This window comes from Hippocampus bargibanti, linkage group LG10, assembly GCF_051943395.1.
Source record: "Hippocampus bargibanti isolate YZ-2025 linkage group LG10, ASM5194339v1, whole genome shotgun sequence".
Classification (NCBI taxonomy): Eukaryota; Metazoa; Chordata; class Actinopteri; order Syngnathiformes; family Syngnathidae; genus Hippocampus; species Hippocampus bargibanti.
The window spans coordinates 621,613-648,176 of NC_142743.1; the positions used below are offsets into that span (position 1 = coordinate 621,613).

Sequence of the window (26,564 nt, forward strand, 5' to 3'; positions counted from 1 at the left end):
TCACTTTGGAAGACTAAAATGTTAGATGAAAGGAGGATGCTTGCATTTTTCACCCAAAGGTTCACACAGTTATATACCCTAGTTGTCCGTGCGGTGCTTCCCAAAATAATAATAATCATAATAATCATATTAAAAATAATAATAATACATTTTGCTGATAAGTGCCTTTCAAAGCTCTCAAGGACACTAGAATCATAAAACAGGCACATAAAAAACAGATACAATTATAAATAGAAACAGGAGATAAGATTATACAGAAAATGTGATTTTAAATAGGTGGCTTTTGAGATGGGATTTGAATGTGGGAAAATAATCCATATTACAGATGTTGGGAGGAAATCAATTCCAGAATTTGGGAGTAGAGACGAACACAGAGGTGGAGGGAGGATGAGGATCTGAGGGAATGAGAGGGAACAGAAATTTGAAGGTCAGATATGTATGGGGCGGGGAAGGTTATGGATGGCTTTAAAGGACAACCGACACCATTTTTTTTTTGTTTCCTAACTGACATCAGAAAAAAACGTTTTAATGCATCTAAAATACCCAAAACACGCAGGCTGATATTTTTAGTCAAAAACACCAATAAATATGACTTAAAGTGTCCCAAAACCACTTCAAAATGACCTCAGAAAGTGTCAGTTTCAGAAAGTCCCGCCCCCAGTTCGTGACGTCACGCCAAGACGTCTTGCCTTGCTCGAGAATCAAAACAATGGCTTCAGATTCGGAGAAGATGCTTTCTTGTTACTCCTTCTTTAATCGATTGCAAACATTTATGCTTTCCTCTTCAGAACTATTTGAACTTCCGTATCAATTGAGCCGTCTGGACTCCAATGTAGCGTCCCAGAAAACGCACAAGATGGCGCCCAAGCTCTGGTGGAAATGGGCTGATTTGTCTGCTGAGAATTTTTGTCAGCTAGTATCAAATAGTAGTCTTAGTGCAATACACAACGATTCACCATCCCATTATTAATGTGTTTTCCTTCGAATTTTGCCATAAACACGGATCAACACCAAGTTTTCAGACCAAACAAAGTACCCAAAATGCATTGTGCGTCGCTTTCTCGGTCAGTGACGATAGCGACCGTGACGTCACGTCAGGCATCGTCACCAACTTCTGCAGAGAAGAGGTTCATTCAGCAGAGAAGAATCATGATTCAGAGAAGTTGTTGAAACCGTTCATTGATTTTCCCAAGGCATTGTAAAATGAGGAATAACACATATTGTTAACAAATAAGATACAAATTCTCTGAGGGAATTATTTGTAAACCCAAATTAAAACAAAAATTGCAATTTTCACATCATCAATATTAAGATTATCTGTTCTAAGGCAGATTTATTTGCAATACTTCTAAAACGGGAAACATTTCACAAAACTGGGTTTGAAGCAGAACAGGTAATATCAAAGCAACGATTTAAACAAAGTGTAAAATATTCATTTGATCTCGGTCAATCATACTCCGTGTCGTAGACAAAAAAAAAAAAAGAATTCAAAGTGCAAAACATTGCATTTTACACTGTGGGAACCAAATTAACTGAACAAATGTCAAGCACTTCAGGAAACAATTGTTTGGATTAGCCTTCAATGGTCTCGTGTCGAATTTGAAGTGTAGAATTTGAAGCTAATCACTTGACTCGGGAATATTTTGCACGTCACCGCTCCAATCAAAAAAAAAAATAGACGGGTAAAACAGTTTTTTTTAAGCAGCCCAACTCTGGGTCTTGGATGCGGTCCGTCAATCTGACTCCGACATCTAGCGGCCGGCATTAAAAATACATGTAATACATTCGTCCCCCGAGGAATTTGAAATCTGAAATTATTAAAACACCGCGATCGCAGAAAACTGGGGCACCGGTCGTGCATGTACGGTTGTATGGATGTACATACGTATGATACATTGCTAATTGTACAGTGTTAAAACTAACTCGATTGTATGTTGAATGCTAATTATGTTATTAGAAATAAATGATGACTAAAAGTCGATTTTATACTGAAGAGGACAAAGACCCAAAATGCATGTGATCATGTGATTGCAATTGCCCAAATAGATGTGAACACACTTTTTTTTTTTTAGTTTATGAATCTTCAGCGCAATGCTCACAATAATTGTATATCTAATACAATGTCTGTCTTTTTCTCAACTGCCGACTGCCAACTGCAGAAAAGAACAAGGAGAACCAGCAACAAGGTTTGTGATTTAAAAAAAAAACAGCATTCTTTTGTCTCTTCGGAAATAATTAACATCACGCAGAAAGGGAAAAAAAGAAATGCAGTGCTTGGATGTACCGATGGACCCTCCACACCCTGCCCACCACCTTTTCCAGTTACTCCCCTCAGGCAGGCGCTACCTATCCATGCGCACCAAATCTAGCAGACATTTAAATAGCTTTTCCAAACCACGGGTGGGCAACATTCATTTCTAAAATTAGACAGGCGGGCAGTATATGTCCTGTAGAACGTTCAAGTATGTGAAAAACACACACACAAGCAACAAAGTGCTATATTGCCCCAAAACTGCAGCATACATACATGTATATATAATCATATATATATATATATATATATATATATATATATATATATATATATATATATATATATATATATATATATATATATATATATACAGTAAAGTCTCGTTATATCGATATCCAAGGAAGTCCGAAAAATATCGATATAACCGGGACTATCGATATATCCGATATCGATATAACGAGACTTTACTGTATATATGTAATACAAAACAAGATGAGTAAGAGATCTGATGGTGTTCTTTCCATTCCCAAGTATAAATTTCCGCGATCACGACACACAGCATTGTTCAGCTGATGTCGCGCCCAAATGCTCATATTTAGCGCCATAGCCTTCTTCTCTTATTAGCGGTCCAGTTTGGTTTTAACACAACAACAGTCAAACCATTCGAGGAAACGTGCGAACGTGGGTTAAGACGCACGTGCGTTGACACGCAAGTGTGTTGAGATTAGATATTGCCAGAATCGGACTGAGCAAGAATCGCTTTGTTTTTTAGAGTCTCGTAGATTTGAGCCTTATCGACTCTGTCTCCGGAACTTTCGTAATTTGTAAGCCCTTTTGTTGAATCAGATACATCTCACTTTCTCTTCCGCTGTCGTGACTGTTCTTCGTTTGGATACCACGGCCTACATGACATCAATGTAAATTAATTACATTTAAAACATTCACAATACCAGTAAAACTGCAATCAAGAGTCACTTGCATGTCACCGTTTTGAATTCAATGATCAAAAATAGTGGCGCCGACACACTTTCTTCGGTCAAAAAAGAACGTAGTTTGCCCAGCACTGCTCTAAAGTCTAAACAGCAACCCAAATATAAGTGTATAGTTCCTCTTTGCAATTTTGCACAACCCTGTGGAACAGCATCCTCTTATAATCATTGTAGCTCCAGCTCTGCAGTCACCTGAACGAATGTCTGCTTGATACCACGTACATTAAGGAATTCAATTAGATTAGATTAGATTACATTAGTTGAGTAGATTAGAGTCGATTAGATTACATTAGATTAGATTCACCTTTATTAGTGTCCTCCATATTTATTTTTTATGTCTTTTTTGTAATGATACTAGTGCACCGCGTTCTATTGGAGACAAATTCCTTTTGTGTTCGACATACTTGGCCAATAAATATGATACTGATTCTGATCAACTCGAGTTTCCAGATGCAAAGTCATCAGACAGTCGAAATGGGGGTGGATACATACATAATAAGTGTTTCATTGTTTACATTGGTGAACAAGGAAAAATATTTTTTTCTGATTTCCTGTCATTTCAGTATACTTTGTAATTTTGGATAGTTTTATTTTGTGTCTATTGTTGAGATGAGCCTGAAACTAAGTGCCTTCGACATTTCATAAAAAAATGGTGCTGCTATTTCAATCTACATTATTTCCTTGAATATAATTTCTTCCTGGTAGCCAAATTGTGTCAAATTCGACATTGCTTTGTGGTGGATGACACATACACATAATATTCGGGCCAATTCACACTCGGGTCATGGCGATGTGCATAACTCTGCTTTTCTTTTTCCAGTCTATTCTATTTATGTTTTGATTGTAATGATAACACTAAAACGGTGTGCTTTTTGTTTTGTGTGTAACATACGACAACTGACCTGTACCAAACTTAACCTTTTCATTCACCTTGGAACCCCAGAACACGATTAGCTTTCCATTGTTGTAAATACTTTTCCTGAAAGGGTTGAACTGATAATCTCGATCATCAAAATCTTATTTTGGTTGTCAGTCAGACACAAAGACCACTTTTTTTCCTATCCAAACGCCTCCTCAAGAATCCCTTTGTGAAACATTTGACCAAAGCTGTTTTTTTTGCAATCATTCTTTGAGTTGAGTACTTCATGTGGTTGAACCAAAAGTAATTTGTGAAATGCACAGGACACTCAAGTCAAAATGAGACATTTGTGTCATCTGCACTCGTACACTCGTACAAAATCGGGCAACCGGGTGGAACATAGGAATATAGTACAGTGATACCCCGGTTTACCAATGCTTTAGCTAACAAACTTTTCACTTTACGAACATTAAATCCACCAGAATATAATCTTCGCATATAAACTACTTTTCGGGAAACACACGGAGCGCCACAATGGCTGGCGGATTACTTTTTGGCGGAAGAACACCAAACCACAAGGCCGAACAGCGCCACTGTGGCTACCGGACTATTTCCACACACCCTTTCTCTGAGTGCAAACGCGGCATTGTTATCAAGGATACATTTGCTATTATGGGACCGAAAAAAGACCCTACCACAGGGTCGTGTTCAGCCGAAGAGGTCACAAAACAAAATTACGGTCGAGCAGAAGAAGGAGATCATCGAGAAACACGAACGAGGTGTGCGTTTGTGTGACTTAGCGTCCCAGTAGAGTAGACCATTGCTACCTTGGGAATAAGGAAGCTATTAAAGGTGCGTGTGTTGCTAAAGGTGTTTCCGTGTTGTCTAAGCCAGTGTTTTTCAACCTTTTTTGAACCAGGGCACGTTTTTTTGCATTGGAATTTTTTTGCGGCACACCACTAACCATCTCGCAAGAACGAGGCAATCGGTGACGTGTTGCCACAGGGCCGAATATCAAATTACCCTCCCAGTCTTTTCAGCACGGACACCGGACAATGACATAACATTGGGAGAAAATGATTAATACATGTTTGTAAAATTTTACATTTGAAAAAGGGGCATTGGATAGTTTCTCACAGTACACCTGACGATCTCTCACTGCACACTAGTGGTTGAAAATCACTGGTCTAAGCAATGGTCTCATTAAAGGTACGTGTGTTGCTAAGGGTTTTTCCGTGTTGTCTATGCAACGGTCTCAGGCAATAGAAGAGGTTGAAAAACTTGTGTTAATTTGGATTAACAAAAAGTAGCTAGTAGGGTACAGCGTGAAAGCACGGCAACTTCACTCGGATAACGTCAAGATGCAACCAGGAAGTTTGCTAGCCAGGGATGGTTCGACAACTTTAAGCGTCGTCCAGGGATTCATAGTGTCATTCGTCATAGTGAGGCAGCCAGTTCTGATGATAAAGCTACCAAAGCTTCCAATCATTCCTAAAGATGGTGCAAGAAGAAGGCTGCGTGCCTCATCAAGTGTTTAAAGCTGATGAGACCGGCCTTTTTTGGAAAAAGATGCCTCACCGGACTTTCGTTCGAAGTCCGTCCCTAGGCATAAGCCTATGAAAGATAGGCTCACCCTCTTTCCTACAGTCCTTATGGAATGTATGTATGTATGTATGTATGTATGTATGTATGTATGTATGTATGTATGTATGTATGTATGTATGTATGTATGTATGTATGTATGTATGTATATATTTTATATTTCATCCTGTACTGTGTACAATTCATTTTTTATATTTTTGTGCATGCAAATATTTTGGATTGTTGTTTTTAGATTTGCTCGCATCGGTTTCACCAGACATTTTATATATATATATATATATATATATTCGTTTTACAGCCAGAAACTCAGCTTCAAAGAGCGTGTGAGGATGGCTAGCCCAAGAGGTCAGAGCATCAAGAACAGGCAGACATCATCAGTGAATGATCGTCGTTCCCCAGTGGCGGAGGCCGCTAACGAAGGCACCAGCCCTGCCAAGGTACAGAAGAGCTGGAGTTTCAATGACCGCACACGCTTCAGACCCTCACTGCGCCTTAAAAGCCAGTCGCGATCCGCAACAGATGGTGAGTGACTATTGCTGCCACCGTCCAGAGACACAAGACATTCTTGACATATTTTCAACTCAGAGGTTCAAATCATGAGCTTGTGTGGAAACATCTTTGCGGTAGCTTCAGATTTAATAGCTATCTATTAGCTAGCTAGCTAGCTTTCTACCTATTTGAGTTACTTCCGGCTTGAGTGAACACTGGCGCGTGTGGCTGCCGCTGTTCACCCACAGAACTTATCCTGTGGCTGTAAAGTGGCTTTGAGAGTTTTGAAAGGCACTTAGAAATGAAATGTATTATTATTATTATTATTATTATTATTATTATTATTATTATTATTATTATTATTATGCTTCTTGTTTTCAAAACAGTGAGGACAAACATGTTCACCCTGTGAACTAGTGTAATATTCATCATGAAAATGTTCTTTGAAGGGCAGCCCGGTAGTCAAGTGGTGTGCACGGCATCGCAGTGCAGAGGCTCGTGAGTCGGGGGGAGGGGGAGAGGGAGAGTGGTAGAGGGAGCGACTCAAAGCTGGAAAATAAAAAACACAGCAGCACAGGAACAGTAACAAGAACTGGTTGGTATTTACCGGGCATTGCCATCACAGGAGTCATAAATGATTTTTGATGGTTTATGATTTCAATATAGGGTCTGAAGTCAAAGTTTAGGTTTCAAATTAAGAGTTTAAATCATGATTTCTGTTAGAAAGAGCCAGGATTAGGGTTGCAAATTGGGTTTTGAATTGTAATGTCAAGCATGCGACTGTGTACTTTAGGTTTTGTTTCATTCGAACCAAAAGGTTAATGTGCAATATCGAGAGCTCTCTCGGCAGCGCCACCCCAGTCTAAACTTATCTGTGAATTTATCTCATGCGACAGTCTGAGAAAAATATGGAACTATAGCTGTGTTGTTGGACATTGTTTGTCGGGAGGTGGAGGGTTGGAGAAGTATCTCATGGTCTTTTGTCATAAAGATTTTCTTCTTTTCCCTTCGGCTTTTCCCTTCATGGGTCGCCACAGCGAATCAGTGTCGTCCATCTAACCCGGTTTTGTGCATCCTCTTCTCTCACACCGGCTACCTTCATGTCCTATTTGACAACTTCCACAAACCTCCTCTTTGGTCTTCCTTTTGGTCTCTTGCCTGGCAGTTCAAGGCTCAGCATCCTTCTTCCGATGTAGTCACTCTCTCTCTCTCCTCTGGACATGTCCAAACCATCTCAGTCTGACTTTCTCTCCAAAGCCTCTAATATGAGTTGCCCCTCTAATGATGAGAAGGTTTCTTCAGCCGTCATCTGTACTTTTTTTTGGAAGGTGTCGGACGTTTTCGCCTCCTATCGTCAGCGAACTAAAGAAACACTTTAGTTCGCTGACGAAGCCTCTTGGATAGGAGGCGAAACGTCCGACACCTTCAAATTTGTACAGATAAAGCTGAAGAAACCTTCTCATCGATGGACCACTCCGGTACGACTGAGACCTTACACAGACGTATTGCCCCTCTAATGTACTCCTTCCTGATCCTATCCAACCTGGTCACTCCCAAAGAAAAGCTCAACATCTTCAGCTCTGCTACCTCCAGCTCTGCTTCCTGTCTTTTCTTCGGTGGCACTGTCTCCAGTCTCACTACCGTTTAATACACCTTTCCTTTCATCCTAGCTGAAACCCTTCTATCACACTTCACACCTGACATTTTTCTCCAGCCATAATCATGTGAAGACGCACTACTATTCATCCAACAGGACTAATGTATTGTCATGATGCCCAAAGAAATGTGAAATAATTCTGGATTTTGGATGGGAGAAAGGTGCGCATCTCTCCCCATCCAAAACAGTAGAGTTGAGCGACCACTAATTGACCCTGAGAAGGTGATTGCAACCGCCTGGGAATGGCCAATTGCCGCTGGGACCTGATTGGCCAGACGCTCAGGTTAACCACCTTTACAAACAGACTGAGGAAGTCACTTCGAGGAGGAAGAAGAGGGAGAAAGGACAGCCGGGAGAGCAGTGTTACTTGTGGTCTGCCGAAAACCGACATCTGTTGCGACTTCAAATAAAGAAAACTCACACTGCCCTTCCTGCATCTGGCTGAGCGAACTATTATCATCTTTCCACCTGCTTGCTGTCTCGCCGCACAACATGTATGCACAAATTAGTTTTTATGGCTGACATGGAACGAACGTCACCTCTCTTCCGGGGTAAGAGCTTGAGCTGGTGTGCAAGTCACACAAACTACAATCGTAAGGCCTTGGAGAGTATCAGAGATGACATCTTACCCCAAGTGGAGGAGTCGAATTGTCTTGGGGGTCTTCACAAGTGAGGGTTACAATGGAGATCGCCAGGCGGATTTTGCTCCAGGCAACCCTCATGTATGGTCGCGAGCTGTAGGTCACGCTTGAAAGAAAAGGGATCCTGGATACAAGCAGCTGAAACAAGCTGGGGTCGGGTAAGCAGAGCCAGATAAAGGTGGCTTGAGCATCTGATGAGGATGCCTCTTGGACACCTCTCTGTTCCAGGCATGTCCCACCGGGACACGCTAGAGAGACTATATCTCTCTGCTGCCCTCGGAACACCTTGGGACCCCCTGATATGGTGGTAGTGACTCGGGAGAGGGAAGTCTGAGCTTCCTTGCAAAAGCTGTTGCGCCCGTGAGATGACCATGGAAAAGTTGGAGAAAATGGATGGATGGGTGGAAAGATGTTGATACATCAAAGGAACATGTAAATGTCTCTTTTTCTTTGCCCCCTTTCTAAAAAGCAGACTCAAACATGGCAGCAGAGGATGGTTTTGATGAGAAAGGTTGTCACTGTGAGATCTCAGTGGAGGACCTGCTGCATTCCGCCAAGTCTGCCATTAGAGCAATTAGGTAAGCAAAATACCAAAAACAATTTTCTGAACTAATCCAAGCTCATTTGTAGCTTTCTTCATGCAAATAAAAGCTGGTTGCAGACAATTGCTTCAGTTCTACTTTTCAAATCTTTATTGAAAATCATCAGTGAAGTGGTACTCTCCACAACTTGAATATTCCAAAATCAATCCTTTATACGACAACAGTCATTCTGACTAATGATAAGCCCGATGATGTGTGTTGCTTTCTGCATGCGGTCCTTGCCTCTTTTGTTTAAAAGGAGCACACAACAACGACCAGTCTTGTTACAGTTACAGGTGCTGAGACACAGAATTTACAGTTAGCTATTGAAATGAAATGCACAGTAATTTAAAATGGAATTTTTTTGAACTAATTTAATTATTTTCAACTAATTAATTAATTTTAACGAAATGTGAACGTTCTCCTGTGCATGGTTGCCATGAAAAACCTCCACTAATTTCAGAATAATGAAGTTCCATGTGGCAAAGAAGAAGTTCAAGGAGACCCTACGTCCTTACGATGTGAAGGATGTGATTGAGCAGTACTCCGCAGGACATTTGGACATGTTGTGCCGCATTAAGAGCCTACAAACGCGGTAGGACCTTCAAGATATTCCATGTGCAGTCAATTCTGCATGATTGGGCTAATGTTTATTCATCTATTCAGTTTAAAAAAGATATACACAGCACATTGAACAGCCACATTGTTATGACAGCCAGTATGACGATATCCAATGCAAAAATTGTCAACATGCTTGGCCTAATGGAAAGTGAATAATATTGGGTTTTAATTTCAGAGGTAATCATTTGAAATATTCATTTTTCTATGTATAGTTTGCAGTGGTGTCGATCGTGTGCGCAGCGTGAGAGCTGGTCCTGATGTTTTGGTTGCCTCAGTTACCTAAAAAGTGTCAAAAATAGTGAGTCTCACTATTTTTGACACTTTTTAGGTAACTGAGGCAACCAAAACATCAGCTCTCAATGTGAGGAAAAGTGGTTCTCCACCACTGCGAATCAAATGAAGAATAAAATAAATTGCCGAGGCGTTTGATAAAAATCTACCGTTATGATGGCAAAAGGCAGAATATTTGAGCGCTTGCATCGGATATCATTATTTGTGCAAACGGTTGAGGCTGCATGGCTCGTGTACACGTGTGCTAATTTGTTGACATACCCAGGCAGAATTTGTAACTTTCAAACTAGTCAAAGAAAAAAAATGATCTCAAAGTTCTTCAAAAATGATTATGGCATTTCCAAATTAGCCAACAGCAGAAACAAGTAAATGAGATCATCAGTCATCAATTTATGAAAACACCCGTTTCACAATTTCTGCCAGTGTGTCCATCACACAAGCACAAGTGTATATACAGTACATGTCTAAATGTGAGTATGTGTGTGCATACGCATGTTTGCATCTGCGCTTCATGCATGTGTGTTTGTGTATGTGTGTTCATTTTGCTTCCTCACAGGCTGGACATGATTGTCGGCCCACAGCCCTTAAGCAGCCGTGCCAAGACTTATTCCTCCCCCTTCCTGCCTCTCTATTACAGCCAGGGCAGAAAGAACTCCGCACAAGGGTTAGAGTGCCCAAACACATCATATGGCTTCACTTTCTCTTTCATTCTGTTCATTCAGGAAACAGCATACGTTCAGAAAGATTCACGCGAAATATATGAAGAATTGGGTGCAGCCTTTGCTCACGCATCCAAAGACATTGGCTTTTGCTTCCATCTATCTACCGTTGACCAAATTAAATTCCCATTCCCATGCTGTAGTCATCAGAATCAGAAAGCCTTTAATAGTCCCACAATGGGGAAATGTGCAATTTACGGCAGCAAAATTGAGGGGTGGAGGAGTCGAAAAGAAAAAACAAAACAAAGTATTGCATGTACAAAAAAATATCTCGGAAGACTGAAGTGTACCCCATAGCCCATCTTGGTTAGGTTTTCTTGTAGCGCTTTGGATGAATCAAGTTTTCGTGCTTTTGATTTGATTGTTTCAGTTTGTTGTATTCTTACATTAACAAAATATGCCACCAAATGGTCAAATTGTCAGATTCCCTAAATTCAGATAAACACTTTCTTGCAGAGTCACAAATTTGAACCGTGAGAAGAATGGTGGGGCAATAAAGACAGCGTTTGGTTCAGATATGCCATCGGTTGGGCGATGCAGCCATCAAATTTGGCCTTGGGATGACACCACCTAACAATTTTAAGACGGCAATGGTGACAGGCAAAACAAATAAATTCCTCTCCACTAGATGGCAGAAGATTCAAATAACATGTGTGTGTATCTACTGAAATACAGCATAGTTTGTGTTCAACTAAAAATATTTGACGTTGAGTCACTAAAGTGAGCCCCAACAGTAATGTTGTCAGTACTCTACTATATACAGTATTTGAATGCACCATCATGTATTAATCATAATACATGTGTTATGGTGTGCCATTGTGATATTTAGGGTGGACCAAATCCTTGGAAAGGGACAGATCCCCCTGGACAAGAAGATGCGGGAAAAGTTGCTGTCTGATGGAGATCTACTGGAGGACATGAGCATGCTGGGGCGTGTTTGTAAAGTGGAGCGTCAGGTGTTTTTCTTGCTTATGTTTATTACACTTGAATTGAATGTAAACGGAAGGATCAACTCAAGTGTATATTTTGTCAGTAATAATAGAAGGTCTCTCAGTTCGTCACCGACTCATGCCAATTTTGCTGACGATTGACAAATGACAGGAAACGTTGAAAAAAACTATCATGGACTGGGCACTGACCGAGGTGGGGTTTTATCCATCACTGTAAACGTCTCGTGGAATAACATTAATATGATAACATGATACAAATGTGGTGTCATACCCAAAATTGGGGTTTTGAAGTTCCATCAAAAGAAACATAGCTTTCAAGAGCAAAGTCTTCTTCATAGTTCAGTCACCGGTGGTGTTGTGGTACGTTTGCCCTATTTGCGTGTGGGCAGCGTGACATCGGTTTCCATCATGCAACCAGTTCCGGACGTAGTCCATCTTCCACCCATCGTTATCTGGGATAGGCAACCCTTTTACGATTAAAAAGGGTTTTTCTTTAGTCGTTACGTGTGACCGCACGGACAACACTGAGTCAATGCCACCCCCAGTCTATCTTCAGCATTGTTTTGAAAACTTTTCCACTGAGTTTAATATCCAATTCCAGTTGGCATTTTCACTTTAGAACAAAGGGACTGAAATGACGACTGTAGATGATTCGTCTATTTGTATTGCGCAATTATCTTGTGTCATTAAAAAAAAATGGGGGGATAGGAAAGCTGACGACTATCATCACAGCATGTGACGAAATGGATCACTCAGGAGAGATGTCTGTGCTATTCTACATGCAGCAAAAATTTCTGTCGTTTGTCCCACATGTTCAAGGTAACACAGATAAGGCTGCATGACATAATGTGTCGGCAAGATCATGCAATGCGCCCATTGCTGCATATGTGAAAGGGCCTCAAGGCTACCACACCATTTTATTTATTTTGGAGGTTGAGTCAGCTCATGGTTAAGTTGAAATGGTGCCATACTTTTGTTCACCACTGTGAGAAATGTGTGACAGCTTCTCTCGGAGGGACGATGCAAAATGTCAATGTTATTTCTTACCCATGACAGTTGAATATTTCGCTCCAGATTTCGTCAAGGATCTTGCAAGGCGACACACATGATTTGCTCCCGCGGGCCACATGAAATGACCTTGACTTAGACACCTGTGCTTTTTTTCGATAGTCTCGCACTATTGGCTACTCTCAACACCTGAGATCTCTAACCTTGTACGAATTAACCCCGATGATGCATTTCCTGTATCTTGCGGACCACGTGGGCAACAATGTAGATTTATGATAAATATCGAACACAAGTGTCAATGTCATCAGAAAAAAATTAAAGACGGCTTTCTGACGCGTGTCAACTTCAGAGGATTTATAATGCTTGTTGGTGTTGTTTTACTATTTTCTCGCAACACAGGTCCAGTCGATTGAGTCAAAGCTCGATTCATTGCTCGACGTCTATCGGCAGGTTCTGCGAAAGGGCTCATCCACAGCTCTCACACTTTCATCTTTGCCACTGTTTGAGCTGGAACAGACTTCCAATTACCCGTCTTCTGTCTTCAGCAAGGATCTGTCCTTTCCCAGCCAGATGAGCAGTGGCACAGCGCCTCACCCTGGTGGCTCCGTCACACGATCTTCAACTAATCCCCAACTGTCCCAGGGTGGGCTCCATCTCATCCTGGCAACCCCAAATGATCTCGACCTGAATACCTCCAGCACTACACCTCCCTCGGGGCCTGCTTCCTCATCTATCAGCCCGTCACCATTCCTGCATCACCACCATCTTCCCCAGCACCACCATCGTCATCCCCAACATCACGCGCAGGATCAGTCAACTACACCTGAAAGTGGCAACGATAAAACATTGGGGACCTATCCTCCTATCCCCACACCAAACAGTATCTGCAGCAGTGTGGATGGAGGAGTGGCAGATCAGAGATTCTGTCTTCCGGCAAGGCTCCCGGCACCACCTCCTCCAAACAGGAATGTAGGTCTTTGCAACTTGATGCGAGCAAACTCCAATGAAAATTCCCCTGAAATTGAAGACTTTTGTGGAAGTCTAGAATTAAAAATCAAGGACGGCAGCATCGGGGAGGAAGTCGGTTCAGATTTTAGGCCCGGCGCACAGCGAAATCATCAACCGAGTAATGCCAACAACAAGGACAGACTTAATTGCAAGGAGGAGGGCTCATGGAGGAGGCAAATGAGTCTTGAGTTGGAGCCCCTGGTGCCACCAACAATAAGCTGCTGCTCGGGCCCCAGTCAGGTCGATCATATTCTGGGAAAGTCTATGTCAGTTCAGGACTTGATGCGGACACCCCAAAGCAAATCGCAAGGCACCCACTGCAACATTCCATCCCCAGGATTCAATCGAAAGCCCTCCACTGACTTCAAACAAAGCTGCCAAGACCTCGGCGTAGGGGGAACTGACAAATGTTGGGGGGAAGATGACCTTTTTATCAATGACAGAGAAGTGGACGTGCAAGGATTTGATTTCCTGTCGCATGGGACCGTCGAGACTCCCTCATACTCTTCAGAACTCTTGAGAACAGAGTCTGTGGTACAAGGGGCATCCCGGGGGTCCAACCATAGCCTGGCTGCTACTCATTCATCCTCAACCTCTGCCAGCACTGAATTACTGAAAATGCAGCGTGTTCGATTAAAATAGACTAATAGGAATGCATGTTCAGAGGGCATGGAGATCGTACATCAATGGAAGGATAGCTTTTTAGCTTTGTGGTGTGTGTGTGTGTGTGTGTGCGTATGTGCGTGTGCGTGCGTATGTGTGTGAGTGTGTACGTGCGTGCGCGTGTGACGGTGGAATATTTTTTTTTATTCTGTTCATCTCAGTTTATAAAAATCACAATATGTTCACACTGGTCTCACCAAGAATATTTTACTGTTTGATTGCATGAAGTAGCCACTTGTCATTCTAAACTTAAGACACGAAAGATATTTGGCTTGTATGGATTGAGTGTTAGAGATGAGGAAGTTGGTTTACTGTACATTCCAAAAATCAGACTTTGTGGCCAAATAGTTTTAAGACTCTCTCTCTCTTTCTTTCTCTCTCTCTGTACAAATATCTCAGCAATGACAAAAACTGGCAGCAACTGCGGCACACTACGCTAGCTATACTCATTCCGTTAAAACAATTGAAATCAGTCCACTTCCAAATTAACCCTGCGACACAATTCGTGATGTCCCACTTCCATTCACGAAAAGAAAAGGTTTTGCGATTGTTTCACGGTATATTCTTGACATCATGACAAATGATAATGTGTGCCATAATGATGTTTAGTATTAAAATAGCATTCGCAAATTTGCAAATTAAATCTGCTCTGTGGTTTTTCGTGTCTTGACAACCCTTATCAAACTGTCAAAATGTGGAAAGTTTGCGCGCCAGATTTCTTAAAAAGTGCACAAAGAAGTCTAAACATCTGTTGTACAGCATCAGCTTTAAGACTGCAATAGGTTTACTATTTATGATGTTTGGTTTAGGACATCAATGTTGTTTATTTGTAAATAAAGGCTTGTTTTATGGTTATTTGAAATCGCATCATTGTGGAATGTACAATTGGAGCTGTAATGCTCATGTCATTAAAAATGCAAGTTGCTGCCTCACAATTTGCATTAAGAGGACTTCTTGTCTCCTCTTCTTGTTGCATGAAACAGAATCGGGTTTGTTTTTGACTACCAAGAGATTCGTTTTTCGAAAATGTACGACGCGGTTGCATGTAAAGGTACCTTACAAAAGACCCATTTTTGAAGACCAGAATGTATGCATGTATGTGTGTGTGTGTGTGTGTGTGTGTGTGTGTGTGTGTGTGTGTGTGTGTGTGTGTGTGTGTGTGTGTGTGTGTGTGTGTGTGTGTGCGTGTGCGTGTGCGTGCATGCGTGTGTATGTGTGTGTTTGGAAGGGCGAAAGCTCGGGTCATTTTGCTAAGTACTGATGTTAATTTCTCTTTGTAAGTTTTAATTTGGGCCTTGGCTGCTTTATTTGACTTACTTTGTGAGGAACAAAAAGGTAATTTATCTGACAAATGTTTGTAAAATGCCAGCTCTGACATCAAAACAAAATGTGCTGTATATATACAGGTGCCTTGTTTTTGTGGAACATTATCACCACATTTCGTATCCCCCCCAAAAAAAATGTTTCTTAAATGTTATTGATTGTGCATTTTCTTTCACGCATTGATTATTTTGTTTCTTGCTATAAAACATCCCACTGGGCCTTAATCATGTTTTGTCTCGAGTCTTATAAATTATGTACACGTATTCTCACACAAGAAATAATGTTTAATTTATATCAACTGCAATGACATGACAGTACAAACACAATTCCAATTATATAAGTTGGGTAAAATTGCAAATCTTGTTCCATTTATATTGCATTGACTACACTACACAGACAAGATATGTATTTCATTTCAGACTACATATTTCTTCGCTAACTTTGAATTCTATGGTAGAAACACATTCCCAAAAAGTTGCAACTGGTGCCAAAAAAGATGGACGTTTTACAAATGCTCATTAAAAGCCCGTTTGAAGATTCCACAGGTGAGGGGCGTCTCGCTGGGAACGGGTGAGTGCCATATTTGCTGGAGTTTCCCTGTATCTCTCCATCAATCATAAGCAATAATGAGGGATCAGCAACTGTGTGAAAAAACAGTCAAATACAGTAAAGTCTCGTTATATCGATATCGGATATACCGATAGTCCCGGTTATATCGATACTATTTCTATGCACGCACGGAGAAAATTACATGCAAACAGGGTCGGATATATCGATAGGCCCGGTTATATCGATATTTTTTCGGACTCCCTTGAATATCGATATAACGAGACTTTACTGTAGTTAAAGGACAATGAACAATGTCAAGGATATGACAATCCATATTGGATGCCCGTGACCTTTGATACCACAGGTGTGCTGCCCTGCATCAATCAACCAGGAAATACAGTTTGGCTCAATCTCTTCGAAGATTGACTGCTCCAAAGTGTTCTGTGGTTTGATGTGTCCATATTTTAACTTGTTTTCGTAAACTGTGGGCATCGTGTCCTCCACGCCGAAGCGGAAAAAAACCCAACTAGAGATTTTAGCAACAATTTGAGCCAACAAGGCCCAAATGTTGACTGTATGGAAGGGGTCCCCAACCTTTTTTGCGCCACACACCGGTTTAATGTCAGACAATATTTTCACGGACCGGTGGATAAATACAACAAAATAAAATGATATGACAGGCATGGAAACTGTTTGTGTTGCTGTTGTGTTCCTTTCTTTTAAATATAATAATAAATGTGAATCCATGGTGTATTTTTATACAACTTTATTAGCAGAGTCCTGGTAACATCGCGCCAACAACAACATATGTAACATTGTCTCTGGCCGTTAAAGCTCAATGAATACATCAAAGAGAAGGCTCCAACGGATGATGTACTCAGAGAATGTCTCAGTCAATGGGGAACAGAGGATGGGGTGCTGGAAGAGGGACAATCATGGGAGGAAAAGCCCCTACACGGGATGTACCACCGAACCATAGCAGAAGTGGCTGATCTCAAGAAGTCCTATCAGTGGCTAGAGAGGGCTGGCCTAAAGGACAGCACAGAGGCACTCATCCTGGCTGCCCAAGAGCAGGCCCTGAACACCAGAGCCATAGAGGCAGGGATATACCACACCAGACAAGACCCAAGGTGTAGGTTGTGCAAAGAGGCACCTGAGACAATCCAACACATAACTGCAGGGTGTAAGATGCTGGCAGGGAAAGCCTACATGGACCGCCATAACCAGGTGGCTGGCATAGTCTACCGAAACATCTGTGCGGAGTATGGACTGGAAACCCCACGGTCAAAATGGGAAACACCTCCCAAGGTGGTGGAGAAAGACCGAGCAAAGATCCCGTGGGACTTCCAGATACAGACTGACAAGATGGTAATGGCCAACCAACCAGATATCATGGTCATAGATAAAGGGGAAAGGAAAGCCGTTGTCGTGGATGTAGCGGTCCCGAGTGATGGAAACATCAGAAAGAAGGAACATGAGAAAATGGAGAAATACCAAGGGCTCAGAGAGGAGCTGGAGAAAGCCTGGAAGGTAAAGGTGACAGTTGTGCCTGTGGTGGTCGGAGCACTCGGGGCAGTGACCTCCAAACTGGACGAGTGGTTGCAACAGATCCCGGGAACAACATCGGATATCTCGGTCCAGAAAAGCACAGTGCTGGGAACGGCGCGGATACTGCGCAGAAACCTCAAGCTTCCTGGCCTCTGATAGAGGACCCGAGCTAAAATGGGGGACAGACACCACCCATGGGGGGTGAGACGAGGATTTTTTATAGGGCCCACAACAACATTCTAATATTAGGTGCATAGAATACAGTCGACATTACAGTAGTAGCAGCGGTGTCGTCATCAGTTCGTTGGTGCTACGCTCAAGAAAATAAAATACAATATGGATGTATTTGCATCAAGCTTTCTCAACCATTGCAGCTGTGAAAATGGCAACTGGTCACAAACACAGATAAGAATAAATGATAGACAAAAGCGATGAAGACACTTGATTAAACAAAAAAGGTACGGGAGCCTCCTGGGCTCATAAATAACAGAGTTGTTTCCTTAGAGGTGTTGCTTGCTTGTTAATCAAGCTCGTTGTACTGTCTTACACAGCAACAAAAGAAAGTGCAGCGATGTGTGATGTGCAAAATAACAAACTGCTTCAACAACACCGTCTCACACCAGATGCATCAACACCAGATGACTCCGGCTAAATCTTTTACAGGGAAGCAGACCGTTTCCAGGCACGACCAATACTTCATCAATTTACAATGGTAAATGCCACCATACCTTTTATATTGAGCATACTAATAAGAGTTGTGTTTGTAATTAGGAAATTTAGAGGAAACATCTTGATACTGTGGAAAACTGTTTTGTTTGGCTTGAAATGTTATTTTCTGTGGACGGGAAATTCAGAGATGAGGTCGTTTATTAGAAGCTAAAACTATGTGACCGGATATTGAAATAGGATAAAAGAGTACCTCATTGAGATGATTACTTGGGAGTTTGAGAGGAGCATGAATATGACCAAATAGTGTCAGAAGCCGGTTGAATAGACAAGAAGAAATTAAAGCTTTATTTCAGTCTCTGTCTTGAGAAAGGCCCAACAAAGAATGTACTTCCTGAAGCTGCTAAAGAAGCATGGCCTGCCACAGGAGGTGCTGCAACATTTCTACACGGCTGTCATGGAATCCATCCTGTGTTCTTCCATCCCTGTTTGGTTCGGGGCCGCCACAAAAATGGACAAAATCCGACTTCAACGGACAGTTTGGACGGCGGAAAAAAATCATTGGCACCGCCCTACCCACTCTCGAGGACTTGCACACTGCAAGAATCCAAACTAGGGCGCGGAAAATCCTACTGGACCCTCCGCACCCTGCCCACCACCTTTTCCAGCTACCCCCCTCAGGCAGGCGCTACCGATCCATGCGCACCAAATCCAGCAGACATTTAAACAGCTTCTTCCCCCAAGCCATTAACTCTTTGAACTCTTTCAACAGTAGCCCAAATGGAACTGTATAGTGCCACTTGGCAATTTTTTGATGACGATACTAGTGCAGCGTGTTCTACCGGAAACTAATTCTACATACTTGGCAATAAAGATGATTCTGATTCTGAATAACTGCCACCTTGACACTGAATGGCAGGCAGGGGATAATACTAAGACATTAAGTTAAATGAGGGGGATGGGGTGATGACTGGTTAGTGATAAATCTGCCATGTTCTTAAGGGAGAAAATACGCACAGCTGTACACTTGGACTGTGTAGCTCCACCCATCCACTTGTCACATATGCAAGCACGATTCCTCTTGCACATGACACTTAAATCCAGTGCGCCTTCGCCGTAAAACACATTGCACATGTACGGGTGGGCACACATTGACCATATAACTCTCACCACGACCAAACGCTCTCTATATTGCATTCATGGGTCTATAATTCTAATAATCTTAATTATAACTGGTGTAAAATCATCAGTGCCAGTTTACTAAACTAAAACGTGGACCAACCCATGGACTAAGTTTCATTTATACAATGGCCCTGAATTTATGCATGTAATCTCTTTGGCCACTCGTACTGTATCACTGGTGACTTTTGGTGTGTGTGATGTGGAGTAAATCTCAAATACGTACTAAATTTCATATATTTGTAATATTTACATTGACTCATTGAGTGATATTTTGACAATCCAATTTGATCATATTTGGAAGCAATGCCCACTACTGCAAAATACAGCATTTCCATACAATTGCTTGTGAACCTAAGGCACAAATAAAATTTTAAAACAGGGTTTTTCATATATTGGGAGCGTTATCGGGCACATGAAGGCTAAGGTAGTGGATGCGGTTGCATTATGCATCCACAAGATAGAGCTAGTACGCCAAAGGAAGTACAATACAATACAACACAGCTTGATTTAAAAATCCAAATACAGTATAAGACACATCGGATTATAAGGCACGCTATTAGGTACGTTTTATAGAGCGGTACTTCTTTGTACTCTATTCTTGCACTCCGTGAGATTTCTGACTAAAACGCTGCATAAATGTATTGTCATCTTGACACCGTGTAATATTCTTTAGTTGGGAGCAAACTTAGTCAGTACACAGATGCTTTGAGAAGGAAAAGAAAAACTGTCAAAATATAATCATGTATCAAGTCCATGGCAGAAACTATTAATTGACAACACAAACATTTGCTATCATAGATATAATAATCTAAAAAAAAGAATCATTTCTATATAAAACGTGATATTACATACAAGTCACAATTGACCAGCAATTGCAAAGAAAGAGGAGTGAAACATTCATGGTAAAAATAGCTAATGTAGTTTTACATGATTCATGTTCATTGAAGACAGTTCATCACTTGGTGATCCGAATGCTTGCAGTAGCATATGCTTCTTTCAATTTCCTTTTGAAGGCAGAATGCAATTACAGCAGCTTATGGGTAAGTTAAATACATAAAAGGCTTTTGTGACGTGCCAAACACAAAACAAACCACTTTCTCTCCATATCAAAGCTCTTACGTGCACTATCTTTGCTAACATGAGGCCACAAACAAACTTTTGCTGTCATAGATGCTTCAGGGCTCATGACGACTCATACCGCATTCCCAAAGTCCAACATCCCACATAGCAGAACTGTTAAAACGCATCATTCGTCAAGCTTGTTTAAGTACGAAAACACCAGTTGAATATTACTACAGTGATACCTTGGCTTACAAACTTAATTGGTTCCCAGACCGAGTGTGTAAGGCGAAAAGTGTGTATTACAAACATTAATTTCCCATAGTAAACCCTTAAAATGAGAATAATCCATTCCCAGGTCCCCATAAAACATAATTTTCAACTAAATAAGCCTTAAAACTACACACAATATGCCTTATTTTATGTATAATAAATTTGCTATGGTATTGTATTTTATTCCGGGTTGAGTGAACACTGGCGCATGTGGCTGCCGCTGCTCACCCAAGGCAAAAAACGTATCCTGTGACTGTAAAGTGACCTTGAGAGTTTTGAAAGGCGCTTCGAAATGAAATGTATTATTATTATTATTATAAAGAAATAAACTGTACTGTATAATAAAGTTGTCTTATTTACCTTTTGCATTTTGCATGAAGTGTATCAAGGAGCTCTGGTTGTACATCTTAGAAGTTGTGATATTGCAACAGCAACAGATGCAGGCAGACACACCAGAAACTTCATTAATAGCTGCTTCCCTTGCTTATAGGTTATCTTCAAATTAGACAGATGGCTAGTGCGGGTTATTTGTGGAGCCTGATTGATGGGATATTTTAACCTTGCAGTCTACACTCTGCCTTTGAACTATCAATAAAGTTGAAACGAGTCCAAATTTCACTGTGTTTTCTATCCATGTTCTCACCTTTTCACTTTTGTTTTTTAGTTTCAAGTGCTGTCGTGTCCCTTTGATGTGTGTGTGTGTGTGCGTGCGTGTGTGTGCGTGTGTGTGTGTGTGCGTGTGTTTCCGTTTCTGTAACCCCTCCCGCCGGCTCACTGCTGCGTGTGTCTCCTCCCTCCTCTACCACGGATCTTGACCAATCACGTGCGGCTTTAACCGAAGACAGTGGGCGGGGAATAGAGGACAAAAAAAGCCGGCTGCCAGTTTCAGCTCCTTGTTAGGAGCTTCAAGAACTGGCTCATTTGCAAACGACACATCATTTATTGTGGCGCTCTGTGCGTTTCCAGAAAAATGGTTTGTATGCCAAGATTATATTCTCGCGAATTTAACGTTCGTAAGGCGAAAAGTTCGTTTGTAAGCCGAGGTATCACTGTAAGTGGTTGCATGTTATAAACGGCCATTTGGGGAAATCTTCCTTCATTGTTCAACTTGAACATCAGTCACGGAGGCTGGTATACAAAGGTTGAGATGAGGCACCCTTCTGTAGACAAAATGGAAAGTCTTTGCACGAGGACGGCTGTGAAGCTCAGCTTTGATTTGTTGAGGGTGTGTATCGGGGGCCAGTTGCTGGCAGGTGTCATCGGTGACCAGAAAGAGAGCATAGCGGTCAGGCTCTGAAACCTTGAATTTGGAAGCACAAAGTGAGCAGATGTCTTCTGCTGTGGTGTATGAATGGACGAGTAAGGTTTTGGCTGTGCAGCCTGTGTCCACATCGCGCAGGGCTAAACGGAGATAGTTCTTAAGGAGAAGAGCAAAAATGTGGTCTTAGGACTCTGTGAACAGGAAATTCAAACAAGCATGCGGAAAATCATACCATTTTGGCCAAGCACATTTTCATTGTTCACGTATATTATACATCAAGTAAGGTCTAAAAGTATTTGAATTGCCGTTTTAAACCAGACACGGCACCTTCCACAATCTTGGTGAAGTCGCAAACACAACACAAATATGAGATAAGACGGAGCCCAACCTAATAATACGACCCATTACAACAAAGCAAACGTGCTGTAATTGTGACAAACGTAGTTTTATATTTGACACCTTTTCTTTTTTACAGATAGCATCATTCAAAGAGAAGAAATTAGGATCTATTTGAAATGGTACAACTCACAGCCTGGGATCAGGTCAGGTTTGCTACCTGAAAGTCGTCCACTGTGGGTGCCAAACGCTGAGCAGTGCGACGGCGGTGCCACTGATGTAAAGTGTTTCGTGCCTCAGAGCTCAGCACCCTTGCTGCTTGCTCCTCCTGGAAATTCTTGATGAGGGCCATCGCCCCATAGGCACTTGTTAGGTAATAACCTCCTAGAATTAGAATCAAAGAGATCGAAAATATAAACTTTATATGAAAAACCAGGAACTGTGGCATCATATACTGTAGTCAAAGTCAGCTTTATTGTCAAATACGCATGACATACAGCACAGATGAAATGGCTGTCCTCTCGGACCCAGCATGCAATGCACATGCAAGGCACATGCAAGGCACTTAGAATGACTTTAACAAACATAATAAACATGAAAATGCCAATTTGACGGCTTGTCAGAGTATTGTAATTTAGCGTTATGAGTAAAGCACGGCTGAATTGATGAAGGAATCGGTTTCAAATCATCAGAAAATGTTGCACAATAGCTAGGCTGGGTTTCTCAATTGAAAAAATGACATATGCTCCAAAAGGCAGCAGTTAAAAGGGGGTATTCATCCCGCAGCTATTTCCTATCGAATCCATTGAAGAAAGGCGAGCAGGCTGGGAGACATTCTGAAACCCTTTTCCTCTGAAACGGTTCCAGGCCATTCAAGTCTACACGACTGGAATTTCCGCCTTTCTGAGCTCTCAAGTACACAAGTTCGGCCAAGCTAACCGGGTGTCATTTTAGGTGGACAGCATCGAGAGTTTTCAGCGGCACGAAAGAGTAAAAATAATCAGTGTAGCCATCACGGCAGATACTATGAGGACAGAATCATTTGACGTTGCCTTAACTGCAAAGGAAAAATCACATTTAAGACTCGGTCTGCTCGGAGTCTTCATCTAACCGACCCTGCATAAAATATGAATACAAAGCACCACCTTCTCCTTGAAGAAGAGATGGATCCAGTAGTTCCATCATGTACTGGATGTCCACGTCCAGGTGAGGCATGTCACACTGCGCTACCACATATGTCAACATGGGCAGGAAGTCATCCGCGCCGTACATCCTCCCTAGAAGGAAGCAGACGTGGAGGTATGTGTGGTGTGAAAAAGAGGTCAGGGAGGGGCAGCAGACTTGAAGGCTGCACATTTACTTTGAAACACAACAATATAAAATGCCGCAATGTGTTCAAGCCTGATTAAAAATTGCTCCATCATTGTGTAGTTTTCAATTGGCATTAAGTTTCTGTGCTCAAATTTATTTTCAGCAAAACCTTTCTCTCTACCTGAGTTGTCCTGCATGATGGAGTAGATGAGCTTGCAGACACGTAATAGCAAGGACACCTTTTTCTCAGGTGAGTACATCTTCCTCATTTCAAGAAATTTATGTCGAATCTTCTCAATTGCCACAGCGTCGGGCGGTACCGCGCCATCCACACCGAGCTCCTGAGGCCTTTTGGATTTTGCCATGGCCAAATTCTCTTTCATCTGCTGCCAATCTCCACTGCGAACCTATTAAGAACAAACAAAATAATACATTCTAAACAAATAAAACCAGGTTATGTCTTACTCCAGACTAAGTTTGAAACATATGAATGTATATGTATACAAGAAGAACTACTTTCAGGAAAGATCTTACATGACAAAAAGTATCTGCTCCGATGATGGGTCTGATACTGAAGATGATACATGATCCCAGCACCTTGGACAATTCGATACCTCAGAATGTGACGAAATTTACATCTCCCAAGACTAAGTTTAACTTTTGGCATAAAGTAGGTCACTTGTCCAATGTACTTTGCATGGTAGATTTGATGAAAATGACTTAAAGTGTCCCAAAACTACTTCAAAATGACCCCAGAAAGTTTCAGTTTTAGAAGGTTCCGCCCCCTTGTTTGTGACCTCACGCCAAGACATCTTTAATGGGTTTATCTTGAGCGTTTGTCCCTGGCTCATGGCTTCTACGGGTGGTGATGGCAGACGATGGATAAATCAGCAGGAAGCCAGCTGTTGGACAGAAAGTTCGTTTAATCTTGAAGACAGCGGAGTCATTGTGGGAGGTCGGCCGAGGAGGAAGCAGGAAGGGAGAGAGAGCGAGAGACGGACTGGGAGAGCATTGAAATGACGGATAGGGTGCGACGCAATAGCATGTGACATCATGTAAAGGAAGGCAGGATGACGTATCAGGAAGTCCAAAGCAAAACGAAATGATGCAAAAAGATGTTTAAAGATGTTCGTATAGCGAATTATCCCAACAGTCTTGCCTTGCTCGAGAATCAAAACAATGGCTTCAGATTCGGAGAAGATGCTTTCTTGTTACTCATCCGGTTATGAATATGATTCAAATAGTTCTGAAGAGGAAAGCATACATGCTTGCAATCGATTAAAGAAGTCCTTCCGTGTCAGTTTGAGGTGACTGGACTCCAATGTAGCGTCCCAGAAAATGCAAAAGATGGCGCCCAAGCTCCGTTGGAAATGGGCTGATTTGTCTGCTGAGAATATGTGTCAGCTAGTATGAAATAGTAGTCTTGGTGCAACACACAACGATTCACCATGCCGTTATTTATGTGTTTTCCTTCTAATTTCGCCATCAACACGGATCAACACCAAGTTTTCAGACCAAACAAAGTACCCAAAATACATTGTGTGTCGCTTTCTCGATCAGGGACGTTCCAGACGTGCCGTCACGTCAGGCATCGTCACCAATTCAAAAACAAGACTTCCTGAATATTCAGCATGAGTCTTAAAAGGTAAAATATAGCTATATGCGGTGGAATCTTTGTAAAATACGCTCAGTAGAAGTCATTTGAAGCCATTTTACAATTTATGGACACAACTTGTCCGGAGGCGTCGGTTGTCCTTTAAAGTAGTGGTCCCCAACCTTTTTTTGCGCCACGGACCGGTTTAATGTCAGACAATATTTTCACGGACCGGCGGATAAATACAACAAAATAAAATGATACAACAGGCACGGGAACTGTTTTTTTCTTTCTTTTAAATATAATAATCAATGTGAATCCATTGTGGTAATTTTTCATTTTTCAAAATAAAACATAGTTCGGACTCAGATAATAAATAAAACTGAATTTATGTAAATTATTTATTCTTTCTGCACGGCCGTTACGGTTCAATTTGGATCGTTCGTACAACAGCCTGCTAAGGCAACATAGGATTAGTAATGCTGATGATGTGATAGCGGAGCAAGGGGGGCAATCAGGCCAGTCGTTAGTCAGGACAATAGGAACAATCAGTGGAGCCGCAGGGAGTAGTCCTCTGCTCCCCCCAACCTGAGAGCAGGGACCTATCATAGCAGGGTCCGGCACCGCCATGTCTGGACAGTAGGGATATGTATATATAGGGCCGAAACTACCAGTAAGACTTTAGTTCGCTGAAGAGGTTTCTTGGATAAGAAGCGAAACGTCCGACATCTTCAAATTTGTACAGATGACGGCTGAAGAAACCTTTTTATCGATGGACCACTCCTGTACGACTGAGAGCTTACACAGACGCATAATTGGATGTGTAACAAGAAAGGATCTTCTCCGAATCTGAACTCTCTGAAGCCATTGTTGTAATTCTGAAGCAAGGCAGTTTGTGTTTGGGATTCGCCCAGGTTCCCAATGTGACCTCACGAACAAGGAGGCAGGACTTTCTCAATCGCACCAGTTTCGAGTTCAGTAATGGCAGTTTTGGGCAACTTTAAGTCATTTTTATTGGTGTTTTGCGTTTGACTGGTTTCTTTTCCACACACAGATGTCTCCAAGCAAGATGTGAGTGTGTCAAATTGAGATTGCCGGTAAACGGAGTCAGCTATGTTTCCGCCCACAAC

The 26,564-nt window shown here is 41.8% G+C and overlaps 2 protein-coding genes across 12 annotated transcripts in view; one reads left to right on the forward strand and one right to left on the reverse strand.

Moving 5' to 3' along the window:
- Window positions 1–15,290, forward strand: part of LOC148892020 (potassium voltage-gated channel subfamily KQT member 5-like) — a 104,487-nt gene extending 89,197 nt beyond the window's left edge. For 3 of the 7 annotated variants that reach the window (XM_089005495.1, XM_089005502.1, XM_089005501.1), the window contains 7 exons: window positions 2,160–2,186; window positions 6,003–6,226; window positions 8,961–9,069; window positions 9,536–9,667; window positions 10,541–10,648; window positions 11,533–11,659; window positions 13,061–15,290. In XM_089005495.1, the coding sequence (XP_088861621.1) occupies window positions 2,160–2,186; window positions 6,003–6,226; window positions 8,961–9,069; window positions 9,536–9,667; window positions 10,541–10,648; window positions 11,533–11,659; window positions 13,061–14,311 (1,978 nt within the window). In that variant the 3' untranslated portion in view covers window positions 14,312–15,290. The remainder of the gene's footprint in view (window positions 1–2,159; window positions 2,187–6,002; window positions 6,227–8,960; window positions 9,070–9,535; window positions 9,668–10,540; window positions 10,649–11,532; window positions 11,660–13,060) is intronic. The other 4 variants (XM_089005496.1, XM_089005499.1, XM_089005497.1 and 1 more) reach the window with 4 other exon arrangements.
- The window catches only part of rin2b (Ras and Rab interactor 2b), a 59,019-nt gene that overhangs the window by 4,379 nt on the left and 28,076 nt on the right, over window positions 1–26,564 (reverse strand). The window contains exons 10-13 of one of the 5 annotated variants that reach the window (XM_089005505.1): window positions 24,022–24,247; window positions 23,675–23,806; window positions 22,723–22,913; window positions 15,441–16,296 (exon numbers count right to left, since the gene is read on the reverse strand). In XM_089005505.1, the coding sequence (XP_088861631.1) occupies window positions 22,732–22,913; window positions 23,675–23,806; window positions 24,022–24,247 (540 nt within the window). In that variant the 3' untranslated portion in view covers window positions 15,441–16,296; window positions 22,723–22,731. Of the gene's footprint in view, window positions 1–15,440; window positions 16,297–20,314; window positions 22,350–22,722; window positions 22,914–23,674; window positions 23,807–24,021; window positions 24,248–26,564 lie in introns of those variants that run through there. The other 4 variants (XM_089005503.1, XM_089005504.1, XR_016116144.1 and 1 more) reach the window with 4 other exon arrangements.